The following is a 27,909-nucleotide window of genomic DNA, read 5'->3' on the forward strand; positions in this document are numbered from 1 at the left end:
GTCATCAAAATAGCAAAGCTGGCATAGCATTCAGCATTGACATTTTCCTTCCATTTTCGGTTATTGGAAAAGTACCACGTTTTCTCACCATTTCATTTTTTAAGTTCTTTCAAAATAAAGTATATTAAAATGACTGACATCGATGAATTATTCAGTTGTTTCGAATCTGTTAACAATAAAGACTCTCAGGATACTGAAAATCTTGATGACAAGTAAGATTACGAAATTAACCTATGAAAGACTCATTACAATAAATTTTTTGTAACTAATAATAGAATTTTATTTAACGTAGGTTTGTCCAGATTGATTTGAAAGGCGTTAAAAGGGGAAGTAGTGACGATATAATTTCGTCCAAAAAAAGTAAACAAGAATCCAATGTGGTGGATGTCAAGGACATAAAGTAGGTACTTCTTCTTCAAACTATCATCATGCAATTGCTGAGTTGATAACACTTTTTGATATTCCTTATTGCTCATTTTCTTCACCATGTTACAGTTTTGAAGAACTGAAAAACAGAATAGTAGTTCATACGATAGAATCAAAAGAATCATGTTCACACGAAGTTGCTTATCCTCCAAGTCAACCATTTATTCCACTAAGGCCTCCCACTAGAGAACCAGCAAAAACCTACAATTTTGTTTTAGATCCTTTTCAAAAGGAGTCAATTTTATGTATTGATAATAACCAGTCAGTTCTAGTTTCTGCTCATACATCTGCGGGAAAAACTGTCATTGCTGAGTAAGTATGAATATGAATTTTTGAGAAATAATTTATAATAAGTTATTTGTAGAATAACTTTACATTTGAGGTGAATGTTTATATCACATGACAATCCCTATTAACTGATCAGTAGCTATTGAAGGTTGTATATACAACCGTCAATAGTATATATATGTTCTAAGTTCGCTTTGTGCCTTCCATTCATAGAGTAGATATGCGAATTATTGCACTTGTTAAACTAGGACCAGCAAACACAATTTGCTTTGAAATATTTTTAATTTATCAAAATCCATTTGATTTATTGAGAGGAATATGTTTAATGACATCTAACCTAATACATTCAGTCAAGTTTGTACAGGTTGGGCAAAATTTATTAGATAGTGAGGGTATCTTGAGAACTCTCAAAACTTGAATAAATAATGTACTTTATACCAGATGAAGTAAACATATGTAAAAAATATAGTTGAACGCTTGAGGTGACATAGGGTCATAATAAAACTGTATTTCAACTTGAATCATTTTATCAGACTAAGTTAAAAAGTTTTTTGTTTCGAAGTAGAATTTTGAGTATTTCTTGTAATGAGTTGAGATTTTGGATGTTGATATAAAATATCAATTTCAAGCTCTATACGAAATTTTAAGCTGATCATATAAGAATCATCAAAATTGAAAAATAATAATAGAAAAGAAATACCCAATATTTCAGATTCATCACATATCAGGTTAATATTTTTTGTGTATACAAAGTATAACCATTTCAAGCATTGTCCAAAATTTTATGTTGATAGCTCAACCAAAACTATAAAAAAATCAAGAATTGCCACTGAAAAACGGTTTATAATATGCAACTTATGCCAACTGAAAGTTATCTTTCAACTTGTCAGTTTGCTGATCATATGTTGTACCAAAGCTTTATAATACCGCCCCTAAGAGGTGTAAAGATATGTTTACGCAATAAAGTCTCAAGGTTTAAATTGGTTTCATAAAAATATGTCTGAAGTCTACACTGTTCTGATGCCTCCTTCTATAGGGTTTCCAATAGGATATAAAAAGAGTTTATTTTAAGAGAAATCAATGGATGTCCATTTCTTTTTGAAGAGGAGAGTATGCCATTAAAGATGACAATCGATATCAGCCGAATGGCTAAGGTTCCAGTGCCATATATCCTTCTTCTTCTTCTTCTTCCACTTTGAATAGGACTATGTCCTGTGTTTTCTGCTTTCTGCCTGTTATTGTGTTTCCTGGGACAACGAGTTCCAGCTCTCTTTCCAACGCTTTGGAGGGCGCCCTAATGGTCTGCGTGTACTGGGTTTTTGTGTTTCCGCCCATTTGGCTAGTCTCTCATCCGGCATCCTCTCCACGTGGTCTCTCCAGAACCTCCTGCGTGCTCTCACCCATCTGACGACATCCTGCACCTCCAGTTCTTTCCTTATGTCTGAACTCCTCACATGGTCTCTGAGTGTTATCCCTTTGATTGATCTTAGTATCCTCATTTCGGTTGTTCTCGCCATTCTCTTCGTTGTCGACGTTTCTGCCCTCGTTTCGGCGGCGTATGTGAGCACTGGTCTCACACACGCTTTGTATATGCGAGTTTTCGCTTTGTGACTCATGGTTTTGTTGTTCCAGACTATATCTCTGAGGCTGCCTCCTATCTTAGCTGCTTTGTGCGCCTGTGTTCGGACTTCTTCTACGATGCATCGTTCACTGGATACTGTCACTCCTAGGTAGATAAATCTTGACACTTGCTCCAGGATTTTTCCGTTAATTACTATCTTGCATCGGATAGGCTCTTTGGCGAAAACCATGGTCTTGGATTTCTCGCATGAGATAATCATATTCAGCTCTTCTGCAGCTTTTGTGAATTCGTATGCAAGGCGCTGGAGGTCATCTTCATCTTCAGCTGCTAGAAAGACGTCGTCAGCATAGCACATGATGTTCAATGAGCGGCGTCCCATCTTATAGCCTGCCCGTATCTTCTTCACTCTTTCAACAATTCGGTCCATTACAAGATTGAAAAGTAGTGGACTCAGGCTGTCCCCTTGTCGTATGCCAGTGGATATGCTGATCTCCTCAGATAATCCACATTGTGTTTTTATCCTGGTGGTGTTGTGGGTATTAAGATGTTTAATAATTCTGATGTATTTTTCAGAGATATTCTTAGCTTGAAGGGTTTCAAGAACGTCGTGGAGTCTAATTCTGTCGAAAGCCTTTGTTAAGTCGAGAAAGCATGTGAACATTGGTTTGTTGAACTCGATTGATTTCTCTATCATTTGCCGCAAAGTAAAAATCGCGTCCACCGTTGACCTGTTGCGTCTGAATCCTTGTTGTTCTTCGGATATATTAACTTGGCTGGAGATTTTATTAGTCAATATCTTAGTGAACAGTTTGTGTGTGGAGTTCAACAGTGTTATGTTTCTATAATTATCAGGGTCCTTTCTTTTGCCCTTCTTGTATATTGGTACGGATAAGCTGGTTTTCCATTCACGAGGCACTTCACCGGTTCTGATGATATTTTGGAAGAGTTTTGTTATTTCTTGATGTATTTCTCTTCCTCCGTATTTGATCATTTCATTTGTGATGTTATCCGTTCCGGGTGATTTCCGATTTTTGAGTTGTTGTACGGCTGTCTGAACTTCTTCCATAGTTATAGTGTCTCCCTCGTCATATGTTTCCTGATACTCTTGTCGTTGTTCCTCTCTATTGTCCGTGCAATTGCTATATAGATTCTGATAGTATGTTGTCCAAGTTTCTGTTGTTATATTGTTCATCTGTACTTCCTCTGTTACATTCTTCTTCCTTTTTCTAAGCATGTTCCATATTCTCTTCTGGCATCCGTATAGATCATGTTCCATCTCGACAGAAAACCGCTCCCAATACTCTTTTTTTAGTTGTTTAATCCCATCATTCGTTCTATTTCTTATTACCTTATATTTCTGGTACTCTTCGGGTGACCTATTATTTATATACCTAATGTATGCCATCTTCTTTTCCTTTGACAGGTCTTTCACTTCCTCAGTAAACCAAGGTTTGGTATTTTTTCTGCCGTTGATATTGATTTTTCTTTGCCCTATTGCTTCCTTCGCGCTGTGTATTATGTTTTGTTTGATTTTTTGCCATATATCCATTTCATGAAATTTTCTATGACTAATTTGCACATTTTCTGCTGTATGTTTCAAAAAATTCACAAATCCTATCTTCATTATCTAAAAAAAAGACTAAAGGTGTCAATTCACAAAATCTCAGTGGCTAATTGTGATTAACTCTTCAAGTAATAACGCCGTTTTTTTGAAAATAAAAGCTGTTCTCATCAAAAATACGATGGAATGCCTAATTCTCAAGATTCACAAGGAATTGACAAACCTAGGTTTTCATCACCACTATTGGCTACAGCAACAATATTTTGAGTTTTTTTTGAGCGACGCACATGCTTTTGATTCTCCTTATCATCAACTTGTCCCAATAGTTCAAATTTTCCTACCAGTTTTACTATTGTCAGTCGAGAAAGTGCTTTAGTTTTGCGAACTGTGACTGCAAAATTTTTGCAGTGAATTTGAACAATTTCAATGCGTTGTTGAAGCGTGTATCGTTCCATTTTTAGTAATGACGTAGTTTTTACGTGTCAAATGTCAAAAGATGACAGCTGTCCAGATAGCAGGCTATTCAAATTAAAACATCTTATTGGAAAACCCTATAATTGTTGTAGGAAACAGATTCATTGTCAGAGTCTTGATGAAATTGATGAGAAATTGATTTAGTTTTTTATTTTATTTTTTTGATATGTTGAAATTTTTTCAGGTATGCCATTGCAACATCATTGAAAAATAAACAGAGGGTAATTTATACAACACCAATAAAAGCTCTGTCAAATCAGAAATATAGGGAGTTCATGGATGAATTCAAAGATGTGGGGTTAGTAACAGGAGATGTTACAATTAATCCTACAGCCTCATGTCTCATAATGACCACAGAGATTCTCCGTAATATGTTGTATAGGGGCTCTGAAATAATGAGGGAAGTAGGATGGGTAATATTTGACGAAATTCACTATATGAGAGATAAGGAGAGGGGGGTAGTTTGGGAAGAAACGCTAATATTGCTACCCCACAATGTACATTTCGTCTTTCTTTCTGCCACAATACCAAATGCTAGTCAATTTATACAATGGGTGGCCCATCTGCATCAGCAACCTTGTCATGCAGTATACACAGATTATCGACCAACACCCCTACAACATTTTGTATACCCAGCTGGTGGAACTGGGATTCATATGGTTGTAGATGAAAATGTAAGTTAATTTTTTTTGCCAATGCATATGAGCTATTCTCTAGCGCATATCAATTTATTTTTCAAAAAATTAATCATTCTTCTGCATCATTGTCATAGGGTGTTTTTTTCGAGGTATATAACTTTAAGTTGGCATTACTGTTCGAGATGGCGACCGATTTAACAGCTGTCAAGTGATTCATTCTCAGTTTGGTTTGGCAATTCATCATGAATAGACTCACGCCTGAACAACGCTTGCAAATGGTGCAATTTTATTTCGAAAATAATGGTTCTGTGCGGAATATGTATCGCGCACTACGTCCATTTTATTTTGTTTAGCTATGAAGCACACTTGGTTGAATGGCTACGTCAACAAACAAAACTGCCGCATTTGGAGTGAAGCTAATACTCAAGTGTATGTCGAAACACCGTTACATCCAGAAAAACTGACTGTTTGGTGCGCTTTATGGGTTGGTGGAATCATTGGTCCGTACTTCTTCAAAAACGATGATGGCCAGAACGTTACAGTCAATGGTGATCGGTATAGAGCCATGATTACTAACTTTTTCATTCTTGAATTGAACAACCATGATGTCCAGGAGCTGTGGTTCCAACAAGACGGCGCAACATGACACACAGCTCGTGCCACAATCGATTTATTGAAAGACACGTTTGGTGACCGCCTAATTTCACGTTTTGGACCTGTGAATTGGCCTCCAAGATCTTGTGATTTAACACCGCTAGACTACTTTCTGTGGGGCTATGTGAAGTCATTGGTCTATGCGGATAAGCCACAAACCCTTGACCATTTGGAAGACAACATTCGCTGTGTTATTGCCGATATACGGCCACAAATGTTGAAAAAAGTCATCGAAAATTGGACGTCTAGATTGGACTACATCCGAGCCAGCCGTGGCGGTCATATGCCAGAAATAATATTTTAAATGTAATGCCACAAGATTAATTATCTTGCGGATAAATAAAATTCATGTCAATCGAATAATCCATCATTGTTTTATTGCAATTTAAAGTTCTATAGCTCTAACACCCTTTATATAGGGTGATTCACCGCGATAGCCTATTAGACATTTATGGAAAACTAATCATAATTTTGTGCTGAAAATTTGTATGATGGAATTTGAGACAATGATCTTTCTCCCTAAAATATTTTCAGATCTCTACAAATTCCAGTTGTACTGGAAACAGTCTACTACTTCCTTATTTTAAATAGCACACCCAGTATATTATTGCTAGATACCTGGGGTAAAAACTCAACGGTTCATGAGTTAGTGGGTTTCTTATGAAAAAAAGGAAAGTGACAGGGAATATTTCTGCAGAAGAAGTTTGAGTTTTTTCGGAAAAAACCTTTTTCATTATTATAAGACTGTCAGCAGTTTATTTTATTTTTATTTATTTTATTTAAGACAAATAGGAATACAAACAGTTTGGATCAAAAATGAAGGTCATGAACTTGGACAACTCAAATTCATCGAAACTCAAGATTTTCAAATTAGAATCTATATTTTTTATTATTTCAGTCAATTCAACGTATAAAAAGGGGGGATACTTAAGCAAACCCTATGCTTAAAATGAATACTTCAAGAGTTATCGAGGAAGAACTTGAAATGAGGAAAAGCCGCAATTTGTAACTGTGTGCAGTAGTCTGTGACATTTATATCTCCGTTAATACTGATGATAGAGCTCTGAAATTAAAACATCATACAGGCACTTTTTTACGTAAAATACAGTGGCGTGCTTGTCTTTTAAAAAGGATTTTTAATTACGAAGCTATGACCCAAAGTTATGTTTTTTCAAATAGGAACACTAGATTTCTGTGCTATTTTTTGAAAGCTTAATTTTTCCTGATTTCAAAAATATTTAACATTGTATGGTTTGTATCAATATAAATAATAGAAAATGGTCAAAAAACCTTTTTTTTACCTAAGATTCTCAATATTAATGGTTTCAACTGTTGACAAGCACAGAAAAATTGAGCTTCCTATAACAAGTGAAGTGTCCTTCCGTCAATCTGGTTATTTCTATGATTTTTACTAATTTTTACTGATGCACTAATATGCTGGGTGTGCCAGTTGAAATTGACGTCTGTTATTTAAGTAATGATTTGATTGTTAATCTTATTTTCTAAATATTCATTTATTCAGAGGCTTCAGTTTTTCTGCTGTGTTTCGTTGGCATTTTAATTGTCTGAGTTTTTGTAATTTCAATCTTTTTTCCAGGGTATATTTAAAGATGAGAATTTCAATGTGGCCATGTCGGTATTGCAAGATTCGGGTGATGCAGCCAAAGGTGATCAAATAGGAAGAAAAGGTGGTTTCAGCAACAAGAATTCATCTGAAAGCGACATCTTCAAAGTACTCAAAATGATAATGGATAGAAATTTTGCCCCTTGTATAGTTTTCAGTTTTTCAAAGAAAGACTGTGAACTTTATGCCACGCAGATGACAAAACTTGATTTTAATACCAGTAAGTACCATCCGAAGCGTTGGTATCCTATCATCCATCAGCTGATGGTAGAATAAATAAACCGATATGTGGTTTTTTACTTCTTCTTACTCATATTGCCAACTTAAAAAAAACTCATGTTGATTTTCAGCTGCGGAGAAACAACTGATTGATGAAGTTTTCAACAATGCAATGAATGTTCTGTCTGAAGGTGACAGAATGTTACCCCAGGTTCAGCACCTCTTACCGTTGCTCAGAAGAGGAATTGGCATTCATCATGGTGGGTTATTACCCATTCTCAAAGAAACCATAGAAATACTTTTCGGTGAGGGACTCATTAAAGCCTTATTCGCAACAGAGACTTTTGCAATGGGTCTGAACATGCCCGCTAGAACAGTACTGTTCACTGGAATGAGGAAATTTGACGGCCAACAGTACAGATGGGTAAGCTTTTGAAAATTATATTCAGTCATTGTATAAGGAAAGGATAGTAAGCCAACCGCCGTTTGACGGCAAGGAAATAGTCACCAGGGGTCGCTACTGTAGTTGGATTTGGAGGAGTAACTTGATAATAGATAGCGCTGAATCATGAGCTATAGATGGCGCAGAAATAATACGATAATTCATTCAGTGGCGTGGTTGAAAAGGGGTCGCATGATATTGCCAACAATTTTTATGTTATTATTAAGTTATCACAAATACACGCCACTGGCGTAAATGCTTATTACAGAGCAGAAAAAATATCAAAATATAGAAATCTTCTGACCACTCTATTTCAAATATTTTAGTTCTTCAAAATAACACCGATTTTTTCAGAGGGCTCCACTTTACGGACCATTTTTTGACAGTAAAATTCGAGTAAAACGTGAGTACAACTAGATGGCGCTCAACATCATCAAAATCGAAAAAAGCACTACACTGGCTTACTATCCTTTCCTTATACTATGATACAGTGAAACCTCTCCTTGTGGACATCCCTATTAACCGGACACCCTCTTAAAGCCTGACCCCTTAGGAGTAGAGTTCACTAGCATACTTTTTTTTTTTTAAATATTCTACTATGCTAATTTTGTAACTATTCAGATTTGCTAGTTAGCAATTTAAAAAGATAGTTCTATTTAACATACGTAAAAATTAAGAGTCAAGTATGTTAAAAATGTTTAGTACAAGATGCAGATAGTAGCAAAATTTGAGGTTGAACTTTTAACTTAAAAATGGCACACGAGCAGCTAGAAAAACACACCATCCTCTGCTAAAACCAAACTTGTGTTTGTTTACATTGGTATAGTCAGCAAACAAACCTACGGCGGATTTTAGCAATTATTTTTTTCAAGAGAAGAGCCACTACAAACTTCGTTGAGATTTCGTCTGTTCTAATATTGCCGGTGTGTATACAGAATGTCCCAAGTTCGAGGGCCTAAAAGAAGAACTGGACCTATTTGAAATCTGAAAATTGTGAGAATTATTGTTCGACATAGTTTTCAAGATATTATCTTGATTTTTTTTTTTCATATGTCAAAATCTGACATTTTGGTGGTTTCAACTGAGATGCATAGAAAACCTGGTGTGTCTACTTATATCTGTAAAACTTTCAGACAAAACGGGAGATTTTTCAGATTTATACCTACTTGATTTCGAGGGATCATGATCTGTTTCAGATGGCGCATACATCGTTTACATTTGACATTTCTCTTAATTCTCGACTCTCGTGAACCAAGGGCGTAGATATATTTTTTCTTGGGGGGGGGATAATCGACAAAAAAAATTTGACGACAACTTTTACTCATATCTGTAATGTTAGAAAAAGAAGTTTGATAACGAAGTTTGGACCAAATTACTCGAGATAATTTTTTTCATTACTAATTCGGTTGTTCTAACCTTATACTGGGTGTTCTCAAATTAGAGTTACGAAGGAAAATGAGAAATTACTTGGATAATTTTGAGAAAAAAAAATTTCATGAATATGAGCCCACAAATGCTTTGCTTTCAATATACAGGTTGCTTCTAGTGTGTCGTACTTTTTGTGATGCTTATCTCAGTTTATCAAATATTTATTAATCTTTGCTACAAATTGGGTAAATAAATACCAAAACTTATAATTAATGCATTCATTAGAGCTTACTAGCTGGATCTTTATAATCATTTGGATTTTCCTGAGGATTACTACAGATTTTTTCTCGAAATCCATAGCAGATACGACAAAACTATAACAAACCAAAATGTGTAGTACTGGACCAGAGTTTTTTCTACATTTTTCTAAACTAACAGCCATTCACCAAAATATAGCTTTGGAGGAAGGAAGCAAGCATCGTACCAGAAAAAATATCACCCTGTAGATTTGCATTCAATATTGTCATATCATATTGGTGAAAACTTCAAACTCAAATATCTATGGCCAATTCAAATTAAATATCTTGTGAAGGGAAGGTTATACGAGAAAAAAACTTAAACTTTAACACATGTATCTCAAAACAAAATGTTTGGGGACTCATATTATAGGACTTTTTTCTTAAAATTATCCGGAAATCTGTCATTTTCATTTGTATCTCCAATTTAGGAACACCGTGTAATTACCTCCAGTATCCTCCCATTTCTACACTCTTGTGGTGAACTTTGAGTATAGAACAATAATATTTTATATTCTATGGTCTGTCATATTCCATTCATTTGATTAAAAATTTGATATGAACTGAATTGTTATTTATTGTGAATGTTTGCAGTGTCTAAAATCAGTATTTCCTTTTTAAACGGCACCCGGCAGATAGCGGGAATTCGAAATATTTTGAAGAGCGCCACCTTACAGAACTCTGGTTAAGCTGAACACCAAAGCTACAGGTGGATCTCTCAAAAAGTCTGAAACAAAATCGAATCATTGCACACACCAGGTATTCTATGCATCTTAGTTTCAACTAATAGCAATGCATTATTCCAGCCAATCATTTGGGATTATACTGATAATACTACTTCTTCATCGATAATACCCTGTTTACATTGAAACGTCAAAATTTCACTTTGAATTCGTCATTATTGACAGCTTAAAGTGCATTATTGAATAATGAACACAAACCGATTCAATGCCATCGCTCAAGAGAATATTGAATATTTGAATTGTTGAGAGAAAAAGTCTTCTCAAATTTTATCAGATTATTTTTTTATTTTCATCACTCAAACTTGTTTATTTGAGACAAAAACATTCAAACAAATATTCAAAATATAGATAAATAAATAGAAATAAACAAGTTTTCGTGGAAAAGGAGAAATTATCGATAATATTTGAAGCACTTGTGGTATTACCTTTGAAAATTATTTCAACGAATGCAACAATTTGAATAGATACCAGATACCAAATAGTTCCAGTTCCCCAGAAATGTCTAATAGGCATTCGAACTTGAGACACCTTGTATATTTAATATTTTCATATTTTACTTCCTACTTTGAGATAGGTATTTTGCATAAAGAAGGAAATGATGAATCATACTGTAACAGTTGCAGTGTTTTTTGGAATTTTTATAATATTTTTATTTATGTTAATTTTTTCATTTATTTATTTATTTATTTAATAATAATAATAACTGATCTTTATTGATAACAAGTTATTAAAGGGCAATCGACCGAGGTCCTTCAGCCCAAGTTACATCAACATAATATTTAAACAGATTTACAAAAAAAAAAATCATTATTTTTGCAATTTTACAAGATATCAGTTTTAATAGGTGTTCAGTTTCTGTATTGACGTTTGGGTTGGGAATTTTCTTCGGGGATGTTCTACCGGTTCATTGTGCATGAGAATCTTTATGTCCTCGAGTTCGTCAAGGCGCTTCAGTTTCTTCATTCGGTCTTCAATAGGTTCTATCCTGGATATCTGGTAAAGGAATTCGTTGAGGGGGTTGTACAGTCTGTTATTTGGGTGTCTCATTTTGATAATAGCTCTGAGGGATATTGTCTCAGCCACCTTTAAAATTTTCATCACGGATTCTTTGCAGTTAGCATAAAGGGGATGTCCATATTCAATTAGTGGTCTGCATATGGATTTATAAATGATGGATGCTGTTTTCATGTTGATTCCTTCGTTCCTGTATGTCAATTTTATGGAGTGTTTGGCTCTCATGATAATTTTCTTCTTTGTATTATTTGCATGTATTTTTAGGCTAGCTTTATTATCAATTTGAATTTCCAGGTATTTTACCGAATGTGTTGGTTAGACTAATTTATTGTTTATTGATACAGTGGGAGACTGATTATTAATTTCATGGTTGAAGATTATCAGTTGGGATTTTTCCGGGTTAATCTTCAACCTCCACTTGGAAAACCATATTGTTAATGTATTTATGTACTCTTGTAGATTATCAATGCATCTTTTCAATGATTTCTCAAGTGATATTGTAGTGTCATCCGCATATTGTAGTATGTATGGTTTTTGGTCGTGTATTGTGCCCATGTCACCATTTTCAGGTTGGGGTGGCACTGTACTATACTATCGCCTCGAGTATTGGTAACTGTATGTCCTAGCTTCTGAATAATATCCCAATCTCTGTAGGAGATGTTGTGTCCCTTTTTTATTTTGGCTTCTACGGACAGAGCACATCGTATCTCATTCTCTTCAATGAAGTTGTTGATCAGAAATTTTTTAGGTAAATAACTATTGATATTGTTGTAGAGAATTTTAATATTAGAGTTGAATTTGGCGGTTTATTTTGTTGTCAATAGGTTCTGTTGGTGACGGTTCGTTCTGATCTTCCTCATCGAACATGAGTATATACAATCGGTTACCTGAAAAAACTGCAGTAGTGTCTACTTTAAATTGTGTCAGGAATCTTCTTTTTAGTTTCTGCAGTAGTTCCTCCCTGTTGATGTTTTTGGGCTTGTTCAATTTTCTTATATATGTATTTACGATTTCATCATGTATAGTTATAGGTGCATGTATTCTGTTATTTTTTATATGTAAGTTTTCTATTTCCCTGGTCATTTTATTAAGAGGTCTTATGGTTGCATTCGGAATACCTTCGATGGGTTTTTTAGTATGTTTTGGACATTTGTCTGACCATGCCTGGTGTTCTTCAGAACCGCAGGCACTGCACTTAGGTGGTAGATTGGTTCTGCACTGTGATGTTTTGTGGGCGCCTTGACATTTGCTACATTTTGCTGGTTGGGTGCAGTTTTCTGTGATATGATCGAATTTTTGGCACTTGTTGCATGGAATTAGTGTGGGCTCAGGAGGATGACTTGCGTATATTAGATGGTGCCTATTTTTGAAGAACATTTCTTCATTGAGTAGTCTCTCGGATGTTGTAGCTTCACCTGTGATGATTCTTATGTAAGTAGTGGGCGTATTGTAATTCCTAGATATGATTCTCTGGCAAAATCTGTGCTTTAAATTCAATTTATTAAGATGTTCGCCAATTTCTTCATCTTGTATAGATTTTTCAACGCCGGTTAGTACCACTGAGAAAGTTTGCTGTGGTTCTGGTCTTTTTTTCCCTTGGATGTACGGTTTAGTCTGTTTGAATTGGGTTATGGTTTTCTGGGTTTTCATCTCTTCTAATGCATTTACGATTTTTCCTTTCTCATTATTGGATTTGATAAGGTAGACGATTTTGGTTTTTATGACAATATCTGAAGATTCTGGGAATTTCTTGTTCCATTCATCTGCCATTTTGAATCTGTCTGTTATCAAGTTTTCATTTGCTGTTAGATAAAATAGTTGTTTGTATTCTGTTTTGTTCAGTTCGTTCATTCTTACTGTGGTTGTACTTTAGTGTTTTCTTGACGTGTATGGTTTCCTTTAGTAGTTGAGATGTTTTGTGTGGAAGAATGAGATGGGATGTCTGTTTCCATAGCGACAATGTTATCTTGGATGTTTTTTGTGGTTCCAGATGCGGTTTGCTAATTTCTGCCTCAGGAGTTTTGTTATCGTTGACTTTTTTGTTTTCGTTTTTAGTTATTCCTTTCTTCTTACGTTTCCTATTGGAAGGCTTCTTAAACGATGGATCATCGTCCACAGTTTCATCCGAACTTTTTCGGTGGATTTTTGATTTGAAATCATTCTTGAGAAAAATGTCTCGAAATCTGCGGCACCGTATGAAATTGATCGCGAAATTTTGTACCGTTGTCAAAAATAATCGTTTTAATCAAAGAATGTGTTCACCATGAAGGATTCCACTAAACTGTTTTCTCATTTAATTTATCATTGTTTTTCATTTCAGCTTACTTCTGGGGAATATATACAAATGTCTGGAAGGGCAGGAAGAAGAGGTTTGGATGACAAAGGTATTGTCATATTTATGGTCGATGAAAAAGTACCACCAGAAGCTTGCCGAGATATTGTTAAAGGATTACCAGATCCTATCAATTCTGCTTTCCATTTAACATACAACATGGTTCTCAATCTACTTCGAGTGGAAGAAATCAATCCCGAGTACATGCTGGAAAGATCTTTCTTTCAGTTTCAAAATCAGACAGCAATTCCAGGTCTACACGAGGGTAAGTGACTATAAATTTATGCAAACTCAATATTACATATACGCTCATTTTTTTTTAGAATATGAAAACAAACGTCAAGAGTACAACGAGTTTTATATTGAGAATGAAGACGAAATTGCATCTTACTACGATATAAGAATGCATCTTGATAAATTGGTGGAAGAATTCAGAAAAAATTTGACGAATTTTAAATCTTTACTTCCTTTCTTACAACCTGGTAGATTAGTTAAGGTATGCTGAAAAAAGTCAAATATAAATTTAACTTGCGTAATAACTACATAAATTTTTTTTTAGATTAAAACTGCAGACGCAGAATATGATTGGGGAGTAGTTGTAAATTATAAAATTATTAAGCCTCCTCCTAGTAAAAAGAAAGAAAAGGTCAAATGCCAGATCGATATGCTCCTTCATGTAACTCTTGAAAACTCTAAAGATGATTTTCCTAAGCCAGCTGTCGATGAAGAAGTATGACTGAATTTTTGTATTTATTGTTTCCCAATTGATGGAATTATTTATTTTAGCATGGGGAATTTGAAGTTGTGGCGGTTGATTCTCAGTTCATAACTCACATCTCTTCAGTAAGATTGTATTGTCCGAGCGATTTGAGAACCAGAGAAGTTAGGAAAACTGTGAAAAAATCACTGAAGGAAGTCAAAAAACGTTTTGCTGAAGGTCCCCCATTGTTGGATCCTGTGAAAGACATGAAAATCAACAATCCAGAGTTTTTGGAAGTTATTAACAAGATAGAAAATCTAGAGAAAGTGTAAGTTTCTATTTCAACTTTAAAAAAAAAAAAAAAAAATTAAGACGGATTGGTATTATGTATTTGATTTCTATCCTTGACTTTTATCATTGGCCAACGTTATAGTTCAGTTATTACATATTACTCGTTATATTATACTATAGGTCAATGTACTCCTCATGATGATTTTTTTCTTCTTACGCAAACAGAAAGAGTAACAGAAAGTAATTTAGATTCGAAATAAGGAAGACAACATAAATAGGTTTTTTTTATAAATTGTCTGTTATTATTGAGGATACATGGTTTTTTTTTATCTTTCCTCAGTTCAACTCCTAGTTATACATGGTGAGTCTTTGACTTGTATATTTATTTTAACAGTAGATTTTTGAAAGGAACACTTTTTTCCTTAACCATTTTTTCTGATTCCACCTAGATGAAAAGATATAGCTATTTTGAATTTTCATATTGAGCTATGCCACCCCTGGAAATGAGCTACTATATTAGAAAAACCACCATGAACTCACTTTTAACATTCCATTTGTTGAACGAATTAGCATTAATAACACAAGATCAAAACTTTGTTGACGATAAAGATTGAATATTTTTCTCTCGATTTTCTATTTCATTTTCGATAATAATAAGGAATTGAGCTCGCAACCACCCATATTAGCTCAGATATTCATATCCATTCATTTGTTATCGTTGTTTATTTTATTTCCTACAAGAGTAACCATTTAACCTTACATTTTCAAATAAATGATATTCATCTGTGAAAGTTGTAAGTTTGAATTTCAAATTTCGAATGTTGCCAAATTTTTTTATGTTTTTATGGTTTATATGATACTCATAACATATCATAAAAATTAATTACTATTTTAGAGATATAGAGCTAAGTTGGTGTGTTTTAAATGGGACAGCCTATATTTTCCAACTCAGTTTTTTAGCCGCAGATTAGTCATCGGTTTTTCTAAAAGATACATATTGAGTTTTGTTACTTGAATTCTTTGATGAGTCATCTTATATACATATAATTATTTTTCATTTATTTCGAGATTTAATTCATTTTGTGTCCATCGTATTATTGTAATCTAGTTATATACAGGGTGTTCCCATTTAATTAGGAATTAATTATCGATTCAGAGGTATAGAGGAATGTTGGGGTTTTTTAAATAGGACACCCTATATGACTATATTATAGTTATACAATGAACACAAAGTGAATCAAATCCTGAAATAAATGGAAAATATTTATATACAGGGTGAGTAGGGAGGAACGGGCCAAACTCCAGGAGCGTATTGTACACGTGAAAATAATTCAAAAAAACTGATATGTTCTTATACGTTTCTCATTTGTTTTCGAGAAATAGTGTTTCAAAGTTGAAATTTTTTTCAAGTTTTTCTCTTATTGTATCTACACTACATAAGATATTCAACTGAAATTTGGCATAAATATTATCATTGATAGTTCAGACCATGTGACATGGCAATTTCGATAGCAAATCCACAGGGTGATATTTTCTCTGGAACACTATCCCTATCCTAGTTCTGGAGGAAAACAGTGAATAGTGTTCCAGAGGAAATATCACCCTGTGGATTTGATATCGAAATTGGCATGATATCAATGATAATATTTATGCCAAATTTCAGTTGAATATCTTGTGAAGTGTAAATACTATAAGAGAAAAACTTGAAAAAATTCTAACTTTAACACACTGTACCTCGAAAACAAATGAGAATCGTATAAGAACATATCAGTTTTTTAAAATTATTTTCACGTGTACTATACGCTCCTGGAGTTTGGCCGTATATGTATATGGTGTTCCGTTTAAAAACATCAATTTTGCTCTTTATCTCTAAAACGGTATTTAATTTTTACGATCTGTTATGTGTCATATAAACCATGAAAACTACTGAAAAAAAAAACGTTTTAGAATTTTTGAACAGAAATCAAGATATACCGAAATATTTGAAACAGTCATTTTTCAGAAACGACCAGTAACTCGAGAACGAAACGAGATATCTATGATCTGCATTTTGATATTTCATTATCTCGAAAAAAGAACTCGGGGATTCTTGAAGATTTTTCTCCAAGTCTTACAGATCTCGAGATACTTCCACTGAACATCTAATTTGCGACACCCTGTACATAAACTGCTTGTTTAAATGCGATTTGTATAATTTTTTCCAGCATGAAAGAACACCCCTTGCACGACAGTGCCGTGCTGAACACGTGGTACAAGAAGTACGAGGAGAAGATGGAGGTCCGAACGAAATTGGAACTGGCCAGAACCAAGCTGCTGGAGGCGAAATCGGTGCTGCAACTGGACGAGCTGAAGTGTCGCAAACGCGTGTTGAGGCGGATGGGCTATTGCACCAACACAGACGTGATACAGCTGAAGGGACGGGTCGCCTGCGAATTGAGCAGGTAGGTGATTCATTGTTTCCTCGGGTACCATTGTTACTGCCCTGGGACCGGGCCAGAAACGGTTTATCTCTACGAATATGTTCCCTGGTCGGCGCCTCTGATCCGTCCCCGAAAATTTCTCCGAATGGAAGTTATTGTTATTTTTGTTAAGGGCGACGGGAAGTCGACATTGTGATTTATTACAACGGTACGTGAAGAATGCGACGCAAATGGTCGTTTCGAGGACTCTGTGCGAAAATGTCTCTCTAATTGTAGGGTTTGAAGAATATGCGGTCGTGGATTTTGAGTTTGGGTGAAATTGTTTTTTCGATGAGACAAAAGGTGTCACTATTGAATTATGTTCTTTGGTGGGTTGTACCTTGTGCTTTAGGTCTTGCGATTTTATCTACCTGTTGAATTGCGTTGAATGTTTGAAGAAGAATAGAATTATGATAGGTTTTTTTTAGGGTTTTAGGATGAGATAGTGGGAATTGAGCTTATAATTTTGAATTGAGGAGAATTGTTTGATGTTGAGGGAAAGGTTTGTGTAATGTTTTTAGTTTGTTTGTACCAGCATTCAAAGGTTCATTCAAAGGAATCAAAAGTAAAATAAAAAGTCACTTCGGATCTTAGTAACATTCTTTATTGAATGTTGCCAACCTTCCGGCCATTCACATGGCCATATCTAGGGAAAATCGAAAAAACACAATGCAAAGGTATATTTTTTTTTACAAAAAGCATTCGTCAGGTGCAAAAATCTCGTCTTCGATTCCGATTTTTGTTGCCACTAGAAAAACACAATGCAAAGTCATATTTTTTTTTACAAATTGCATTCGTAATGATTCGGATTTTTGTTGCCACTAGCGCTCATGATTTTTGTTGAAATATTACTTTGCAACGTGTTTTTTTAAAATTAAAACATTATAAAGGCACTTTTTTACGTAGGATCCAGTGGCGTGTTCGTATTTTCAACAGGATTATTAAATTACGAGGTTATAGCCCAAACTTAGGTTTTTTCAAATGGGAACACTATATTTCTGTGCCATTTTTTGAGAGCTGAATTTTACTGATTTAAAAATATGTAACACTGTATGGTATCAATATAAATAATAGAAAATGGTCAAAAAGTCTCTTTTTATCTAAAGTCTCAATATTTCTGTGGTTTCAACTGCACAGAAAAGTAGATAGTAACTATCTTGTAGTTTACATGGTGACAGTAGCTGCGATAGTTACTATCACTATCGCACTATCGTGATAGTACAATATCATCGTGAAAATGAGGATTGGGATAAATTGAGTAAAAAGCATTGAAAAGAAAAGACTAATAGAAGGAAACAGTGGTAATTATGTGATATTAAATTTTTCTGTGCTCATCAACAATTGAAATATTGAGACTTTTAATGAAACAAGTTTTTGATCATTTTTATTATTTATATTGATACAAACCATATATATTTTTGAAATCTGGAAATATTAAGCTTTCAAAAAAATGGCAAACAAGTCTAGTGTTCCCATTAAAAAAAAACATAACTTTTGGTCATAGCTTTGTAATTAAAATCCCTGTTGAAAATACGAACACGGCACTGGATTCAGTATTAGCGGAGATAAAAATTATTTTCGATATCGCCATTTTTCCAATTTTCACTTAAAAGTAGAAAACAAAAGAAGGTGATCAGAAATGAGTAGTACTCTTATTAGTTTCTCAGAAAAAAAAACGAGAATATCAGATTTTGTCTATCAGATTTTGCCCACCCTATACATATAATCCATAATGCGACATCTTCGATGGTTTGTGATGTTAATTTTTTTTGTATTTCTTCCCGTGCTTCTGAATGAGAATCGCATTCTCGGTACTTTGAATTTCCACAAATGGGATTTTGTTGATCTAGCTTGAAATGCCGCCACTGAATTTTGACGCCCTAAGCGACCGATTACCCTGCCTACCCCCTAGCTACGGCCCTGCTTTAGTGCCTAGGTATATGATCACGCTGAACCTGTTGGTTAAAGATTCGAAATTTACGATCTACGGATTTTAGGGTGAAATAAATCACCCTGATGCTTGCAACAAGCGGTAGAAGCTATGTTGCCGCGTATTTTTGGATAAAGCCGTATATTTCGAGGGGGGGTCATTCTATCTCCGATATTACGTACGAGGAGGAACGAAAAGTCGATAAAAGTGTAGAACGGAAAGACCCCTCATTCTCGTACGCTAACGGAGATACAGACGCGGTTGGCTTTCATTCAGTGTACCGGAGGTACGACCTCTTCGTCGAAGGCAACAACAACGACATACACACCACATACCACAGGAGGAAGACGCAAGAAATTCCGTTCGGTGTTGCCGAAACCCGGAAAGCGATATCGGTAGAAACTGCAGCGAAAATCGGTAGATTCCAAACAAGACCTTCGTGTGTATACAGAGTGATTCATCGCGATAATAGGAGTTTATGGAAAACTTATCTTAATTTTTTACTGAAAATTTGGATGTTGGGTTTGAGACAATGTTTTTTTTTACCTACAATATTTTCAGATCTATACAACTTCCAGTTATACCGAAAACATACTACTACTTAATAAAATGGCACACCCATCCTATCATTAGATGTTTGATGACAATTTCAGCAATATATCATAACTTGGTTAAAACTCAAAAATTCATACGTTGATGGGATTCTTATTAGGGATTCACGGCTTGACTTCATATTCAAGCTACTTGACTTGAATGAAATTAACTCAAGTTCAAGTCAAGTAGTAGCTTTTCAATGTAAAGTCAAGTATTTATTTATCAAGTACTCAAGTAACCCCCTTCTTTTTATACGTAGAATTTACTGAAATAATAAAAAATATGGGTTCTAATTTGAAAATCTTGAGTTTTGATGAATTTGAGTTGTCCAAGCTCATGATCTTCTGATAAACACCCTGTACATTTTTGGTTTAAACCGAGAACAGTCTTATACTACGTATTTGCTGAATCGAAAATGAAAAAAGTTTTTTTCAAAAAGCTTTTTTTGCAGAAATAGTCAAGAAAATGCTGTGATAAATTGCTCAATTCAAGAAAATGTGATTCATTTTTTCATGAGAATCCTATTAACTCATGAGCCGTTGAATTTTCACCCAAAGATATGTCATATTGCTGAATTTTTCATCAGAAAAGCAATAATGCAATAATATACTGGGTGTGCCATTTGGAATAAGGAGTTCATAGACTGTTTTCGGTATAACCGGAGTTGTAGAGATTCTGAAAATATTGTAGGATGAAAGATCATTGTCTAAAACTCCATCATGCAAATTTTAAGCACAAAGTTATCAAGAATAAGAAACATTACAGGAATTCATCCTATTCATAAATAAGAGACTCAAAATCATTCAAAATATTTAGATATAATATTTCTTTCCTTCACGGTGAAGTCAAGAAAACACACTACGAAATTATGAAAAACATGTGCAAAAAATATACCTATATGGTGGATGTACAGGGTGGGCAAATTTCGATGCTTTAGCACTACAACTTTTAAATTAGTGGAGGTAGACGAAATCTGATACCCCATTTTCGTTCTCTTTTTCTGAGAAACTAACAAGAGTGTATTCATTTTTGGCCATCTTCTTTTGTTTTCGAGTTATAAGCGAAAATTGGAAAAATGGCGATATCGAAAAACGTTTATATCTCCCAAATGCTGATGATAGAGCTCTGAAATTAAAACATTATACAGGCACTTTTTTACGTAAAATCCAGTAGAGTGCTGGTCTTTTCAGAAGGGTCTTTAATGTCGAAGCTATGACTTCTTAGCAGAATTTTTTATTATCCCCCATCCCCAAACCATACAATGTACAATGGCACAAAAATATTGTGTTTCCATTTGTAAAAAAAACATAACTGTGGGTCAAAGCTTCGTAATTGAAGAACCTTTTGAAAAGACGAGCACGCCACTGGATTCTACGTGAAAAAGTGCCTGTATAATGATTTAATTGCAGAGCTCTATCATCAGTATTAGCGGAGATATAAATGTTTTTCGATATCGCCATTTTTCCAATTTTCGCTTATAACTCGAAAACAAAAGTAGGTGGCCAAAAGTGAATACTACCCTTGTTAGTTTCTCAGAAAAAGAGACCGAGAATGGGTATCAGATTTTGTCTATCTCCTCTGGTTTAAAAGTTGTAGTGCTAAAACATCGAAATTTGCCCACCCTGTACATCACCAATGGTTGTTTGAATTGAAGTATCCAATTAAAGTTTAGTAGATTATTAAATTAATTTTTAAACATATTGGGACGAGACTGCCTGGGGAATACTCAAAAATCCACGATACTCATTCACAATTCGGCAGATCCACCGAAAAATCGCCAGTTATTGCAACGCCGATCCCGTCCTTGTTACTCTTACGCTCGGCCCGCAAACCAGCTCGTCTACGTGCCCCGCTCGCGGATTTCTCGGAAGTGTGCACTGTGCAGTCCCGAGAAAGGGAAGACGGCCTTTCGCGTGTGTAACGTGCCTGTGTAGTATTCCGATACGATTCCAGTACCCGCGCGCGTACCGTAGGTACTTTTTTTCGCGGAGATTCCGCGTCGTCTGGCGCGATATTTCGCATGTTAGTTACACACTTCGTTGTTTTTCCAGTGCCGACGAGCTGCTCCTGACCGAGATGCTGTTCAGCGGTATCTTCAACCCCCTGAAGCCGTCCGAGGTGTGCGCCCTCCTGAGCTGTTTCGTCTGCGACGAGAAGAGCAACGACAAGGACGAGTATCCCAAACAGCTAATCCTACAGATGCAGGTACGTGGCTTTTTCTCGTCCCTTTTTTTTGTTCTTAATTGCGTCGGCACTGACCGTCTTGACCACCCGTAAGCCCGGGTAGGTAGAATTATCTGGGACCGGTCGAAATATTATACCTCTTGGTCATCCCTAGAAGACCGTCTTTCGGACCCTAACCCTGCTCAACTTTGTCTTAACGGAAGTTCTGGCGTTTTGTGGGAGTTTGGAAAAAGCGCGGAACTGGTTTGAAAGCTTTCGGCTCACGTGTTTGTGGAATGTCGGACTCGATAACAAGCGGCGTTGCCGGATCTTGGGTTGTAGAAAGGCTTGTTTGTCTCGTTCCTTCTGACCGACTTCACGTTTTGGTATATAAACTGGCAATTATATGAGATTGAGGTTTTATATAACCTTACGTTGGTTGTTTATAGAAATAAATGTCAATGTTTTTAATGTTTTGTTGGTGAAAATTGAATTGTTTGAGTGGAGTACATTCCTAGAAGCTGTTTCAGTCTTTCTTCTTCAGTTACCTACATTGAAATATATAAGATTCCAACAAACATTGCAAATTTTACAGTATGGTTATATGAAAATATTATATATGCAGGCTGTTTCCAAATCAGACGTGAACCTTGAAAGAGGTGTTAGCATCACTCATTTGCTGTCGATTTATCCATATTTATTGATAACCGAAGATCAACAGTTTCCGAGATATTTGAGTTCTTGTGTTTTTAAAAAAAATCCCACATTCATTTTTTCTCAATTTTTTCTACCTTGACCAAGTTTGATTTAAGTCTTGGGTTATTTTCATCAGAAGAGGATATGATATGTATGGAAAAAGCAAAACTATGCTGTATTACATGTTGAATGAGAATTAGAATGATTTGAGGGTTGGTATGTGAAGAAAATAATACTAAATTTCTAATATAAATTTGCCTGACGAATTCCACAATTTATGTATGACAAAATTATTTTAGAAAATTGCCAAATTCCTTCTTTATTCACTGAAAAAGTTTTCGTTAAAATGCAGGCACTATTTTCGTTTCAGCAAATTTTAATTTGAAAGGGGAAAGAAGCAACGAAAGGAGAGTAATGAATTAAATATTTTTTTATTGCAATTAAACTCAAAATTTCATTAAAAAATGTATTCATAAATTATGTTTGAAATGATCTCCGTCATTCCTTATACTAGCTACTAGCAAGTGCCCTCTTTCTTATTTCTTCAGCTGTTACTTTCCTCCTGAAAATTACTCTAAATCTTCTCACTGCTTCGTCTATTTCAACGGTGTTAGATCCGGACTTCTCGCTGGTCACGAGAATAATCCAAAATTATAATCAAATTAGGTCAACGTAGAAAAAATTTACAAAAAATGGCAAGTAAGGTAGAAATATTTTTTAAATAAAATCACTCAAATATCTCGTAAACTGTTGATTTTTGGTTATCACTTAAAATATCTCTAACTACAGTAAATGAGTACTAACACGTCCTCCAAGGTTCACGTCTAATTTGGAAACAACCTGTATACACACCGGCAAAATTAGGGAAACAAACAAAATCTCAAAGAAGTTTGCAGTTCCTATTGTCTTGTACCTTTTGGCCTACTTTAGCAATTTTTTTTTTTGAATTGTAGCTTGATTCATCGGAAACATCACTGTCCAAAAACCGTTCTCAGTTATTATTTTTTGTTATATACAGGGGTGAACAAAAAAATCAAAAGTAAGCTTTCATTCCTAATACCCTATGGAGTCAATGATTGTCAGATGATAATGTTCACAAATACTTAGACGTTGCCTTATATTTTCAGACATTTCTTAAAATTCGTAATTACGATATCTTAATTTTGAGAGAAATTACAACATTTTTAATGATTTCAGTATAGTGAAAAAATTTTGTTCATTGTAGAATGACAATAATTAACTTTATTTTATTGTTACAATCTACTTTTTCATCAATATAATGAAATTTTATTATTTTCATTGATATTATGAATTCCTATTCATCAATATCACGATTCTGAAGTTGATGTTGGGTGTTCATTGTTTCAATGAAATATTCATTGGATGGAAGGACTTTGTTTATTAGATGTTTAAAGTTGTCCATTAACTTCTTCAAATAATTTCAATGAACAGTAATACATTATTGATACCAAGTACAACCGATCGAATAATTGACCGAACATTGTAATGATGATCATTTCATTGGTTCAATGATTCAATGATGTTCATTGATTTAATGAAAACAATTCATCTATGCGATGAATGACTTTTCGTTGTGTTCATGTTTCTGCTGATCGCCTGGAAAAACACTGAATTCATCAATACTTTCATGGAATTTATGTATACTTTTGGTTTAGGGTGTTAAAAGAAATTAATTTTGGGAATCGAAACATTAATTTCTCATTCAACGGTACTATATGAGTGCTGTTATTTCTATCAAAATCAAGATATCGCAATGACTAAAAAGAGGAAATGTTCAGAAAATGCCATAATCTGATTATTCGTAAACATTCTCGTCTGTCAACGAATCACTTCTCATGATGTTCTGAATAAAACCTTACTACTTATTTTTTGATAACCCCTGTATATAGCAAAACAGGAAGTGAATGAGCACGGTATCTGAACAGTTATGTTTCCGAGGAATCAAACTACAATTAAAAAAAATCATTGCTAAAATCGGCGAAAGAGTTCAAGAGAGAACTACCACTAATTTTGTCTGTGTTGTTCCATAATGTGACTATGCAAAAAATTTTTTACGATTTTTAAGCAAATACCTTCGTGATTATAATTGATACAAATTCTGAATTTCAAAGTCAATTGATAAATCGCATAAACCATAAACTTTCCACTTTTTTTTTAAGTTTATCGTCAAAGAAAAGGTTTCTTCATTCCACCAAATATTTCTGTTCTTATTATCAGAGAACCATTTAGGAAATTCAAAATTTCTGCCATATCTACAGCTTTTGAGAATAATTATGAATGTTTGCCGAATACTACTGTAATTCTTTTCACTGTTGCTTGGTATAAAGGAATGGACAAATAATTGATCTAACAATTCAATGATCTTACATTTTTGGTCATGAAGATCGCAGAAAAATAATCTTTGGAATTGATAAAAAATTTAAGAGAAATTAATGTACATTTTTTTCTTCGATAGTTTCGCTCACTACCTGACGAAAATTTCATCTTTTATTAAAAGTGAAATATTTTATTTCCGCATATCATTTACTCAGTTTTGTCAGCTGGCGAAACTTAACCACTTAACAATTGTGTGTTGAATAAATTTCAACAGAATGCATTATAAGTACTCACCAGTGGCGTTCATATTTTATTTATTCATTGAAAGGCCATTTTTCGAAGAAAAAATGATACTAAGAAAAATTCTTTTTCTCAAATTTATTCAACAACAAGAAATCTGAAAAATTTTGTCCAATAAATTTTTTATTTGAAAATATGGAAAGCAGTGGACTTCTGAACGCCACTGGTGATTTCTTACGAATATATTTTATTGAAAAATATGCACTCAGCTATTCAATACGTACTTGATATCAATGGAATATCTAAGGTGGTTAAAAAATTGAAGGATTTAAATTTTATTTGATCATGAAATTCCAAGTTCTTGATATTTTGGAGATGTAATTCTTTGAAATTTTTACTCGAATTATTATTCTGGATTCGAATTCCGAACGGATAGCAACATTAGCAACCAGTTTTTCAACAGAATTTTATTCCAGTTTAATTAGTTTACCGAGAAGAGATGCGGTGACCGAATTTTTTTCCAATTAGATTTTCGGATAACCATTCATGAAAGGTAAATTCGAAACATCTCTGACAAAATCCAATTTTTAATATTTTCAACTGTAGTTTCGTCTACGTTTGGAGAGTTTTTTTATGTTTGTTAATGATTTTTCATCAAATAAAGAAATATTATTATTTTTTATAAGAAAATGGCGGCTACTCATTCATTTCCTATATCTTGCACTTTCGGAATTCAGCCAACTCAATTCCAGGTGTTGTCTAGTTTCTGTTTTTTTGTTTTGTTGGATGGAACTGAAGAAACCGACAGGTCGAAAACGTTGATCATCATTTTGACTCAATTTATTATTATTTAGGATATCGCTCGAAGGATAGCCAAGATTAGCACTGAAGCTCGCTTGCCTCTGGATGAGCAGGCTTACATTGATAAATTCAGGACTTCGCTATACAACATAGTGTATCAGTGGTGTCAAGGGGCTAGTTTCAGCGATCTTTGTATGTCTACAGAAATTTATGAAGGTTCGATCGTTCGTTGTATGCGGAGACTGGAAGAACTTTTGAGACAGATGGTACAAGCTTCAAAGACCATAGGAAATAAGGACTTGGAAGACAAGTTTAATGAAGCGATAAAAACGATCAAAAGGGACATTGTTTTTTCGGCTAGCTTATATCTGTAATATAAGACCCCCTCTACACTTTCTAATGATTTGGACTTGATCGGTCTGTAATATTTTAACATCCCAGTTTCCCTTTTATATCATAAAATTGTAAATACAAATGTGTGCAAAGATTTTTGAATGTACTTCATAAACTGAAAATTTTATTATATGAGAAGTATTGAATAAACTTTTTTTTATGAAAATAATATATAAAAATGTTGGTTACTTTTGCTTTACTATTTTTCTGATATTTATTCGACTAAGACTGAATGAATGTTGAACAAAATCGAGAATGAAGTAGAATTAAATGATTGATTCTTAATCAGAATTCCATTTTTGAAATCGGGATCTACAGAATTAAACGTATTTTTGAGAACAAATATTTACATGCTTTTGGCAGAACACGTTGTTTCTTGGTTACAATGTGCCTAATTGTCAACCCACCCCCACCTCAGTACTATTAGTTCATGTGCAGGTACTGAGCAATTGTCTGTACATGTCTTTTGGCATATAAAAAGAGCGCAGTTTTTCGGAATATTCAGTTTCAACTGAGAGTTCCTGAAGATTGCTGCTTTGTGGGAAAAAAAGAAGCTAACGTTTCCGTTCATATGATAGAGTTTAGTTCATAGTACGGAATAGTTGCTTCTATTTTTCCCACATCTATCTTCATTTGAATATCCCTAAGTCGAAGTTGCGTTCTGTGATCCCAGTTCAAAAATGGAATTTAAGTTTGTTTCAAGAAGATGAAACCCTTAATCATCAGCGAGATTTCTTCGACACTATTCCTATTTCTGCAGAATAGTACGAGGAAATATCGCCATTGGTTTAGGGAATTCATACTTTATTTTCGATTCTATTTCAATCTTCATTCATTATTTAGGTGAGATTATTTTTGTTTTTTTTTTCAACATTTATATATTTATTATGTAAGTCGATATATTGAGTGTTTTGTTATAACATTTCGATGTCCAAATTTTCATTTGTTAGTGTCTAATGTTTATAAATTCATATTGAATAAATAACGTCTATAGTAGTTTGATAACACGCACTTATTATTTTGCAATCTTTAATCAATTCTTTTGTGGATTAATTTTGAGTTTATCTTGTGGCAATTCTACTTGGAAACGACAAATTTTTTTACCGTAACAGGATTGTTTTCTTAGCAAATCACTGGACAACGTGGAAGGGCATGTTCAAGTCGATCAACTAGGTAATTATTTGCATTTCATCTCATTTTGATTCGTTATTTTCAATGATGAACTTCTTCAACCCCTGATATATTTTTCGAAAAAAAAATTCTCTGATTGAATCATTTCTCTAAAATTTGTTTCAATACCGCTTTGATCCTTCTAGCTAGGGAACACGTTACATTTATCTTTAAGTAAAATATACAAAAAAAAATTTAAATAATGACACAGAACTTCGCAAAGTTCTAAGTTTCGGAGCTCTGAATTTTTGGGATGTGCTTCATAACCAATGAATCCGGCTTCGAATCTTGCTCCTATAAATTACAACATTTTTCTTTGATATTCTTGTATATAAATATCTACTTCCTTTCTCAACGGCGCAAATATCTCGACATGTGTAGAAAATAAAAATAAATCATTGTAATAAAATTTTGATGCATCCGGAAAAGCGCTCAAAGATTTTGCGGTAAATATATCAAGGTTTATCATTGAGA

At 34.2% G+C, this 27,909-nt stretch overlaps 1 protein-coding gene across 1 annotated transcript; it reads left to right on the forward strand.

Annotated features, from left to right (window-relative positions):
• On the forward strand, positions 1-27,261 carry LOC123680425 (exosome RNA helicase MTR4). Its single transcript, XM_045618320.1, has 13 exons — positions 1-212; positions 293-400; positions 496-738; positions 4,516-5,005; positions 7,221-7,467; positions 7,598-7,890; positions 13,650-13,926; positions 13,985-14,157; positions 14,221-14,391; positions 14,448-14,689; positions 16,857-17,093; positions 21,687-21,840; positions 25,926-27,261. Exons 1-13 carry the CDS (start codon positions 130-132, stop codon positions 26,244-26,246), a joined length of 3,039 nt encoding a protein of 1,012 aa, XP_045474276.1. The 5' UTR covers positions 1-129; the 3' UTR covers positions 26,247-27,261.
• The last annotated feature ends 648 nt before the right edge of the window (positions 27,262-27,909 follow it).

This window comes from Harmonia axyridis, chromosome 5, assembly GCF_914767665.1.
Source record: "Harmonia axyridis chromosome 5, icHarAxyr1.1, whole genome shotgun sequence".
NCBI classification, from domain to species: domain Eukaryota; kingdom Metazoa; phylum Arthropoda; class Insecta; order Coleoptera; family Coccinellidae; genus Harmonia; species Harmonia axyridis.

Coding starts and splice junctions, on each gene's coding strand:
- LOC123680425 (XM_045618320.1), top strand. CDS start 130: ATGACTGACATCGATGAATTATTCAGTTGTTTCGAATCTGTTAACAAT. Junction 14,690..16,856: donor ATAGAAAATCTAGAGAAAGT/GTAAGTTTCTAT, acceptor AATTTTTTCCAG/CATGAAAGAACACCCCTTGC. Junction 21,841..25,925: donor AGCTAATCCTACAGATGCAG/GTACGTGGCTTT, acceptor ATTATTATTTAG/GATATCGCTCGAAGGATAGC.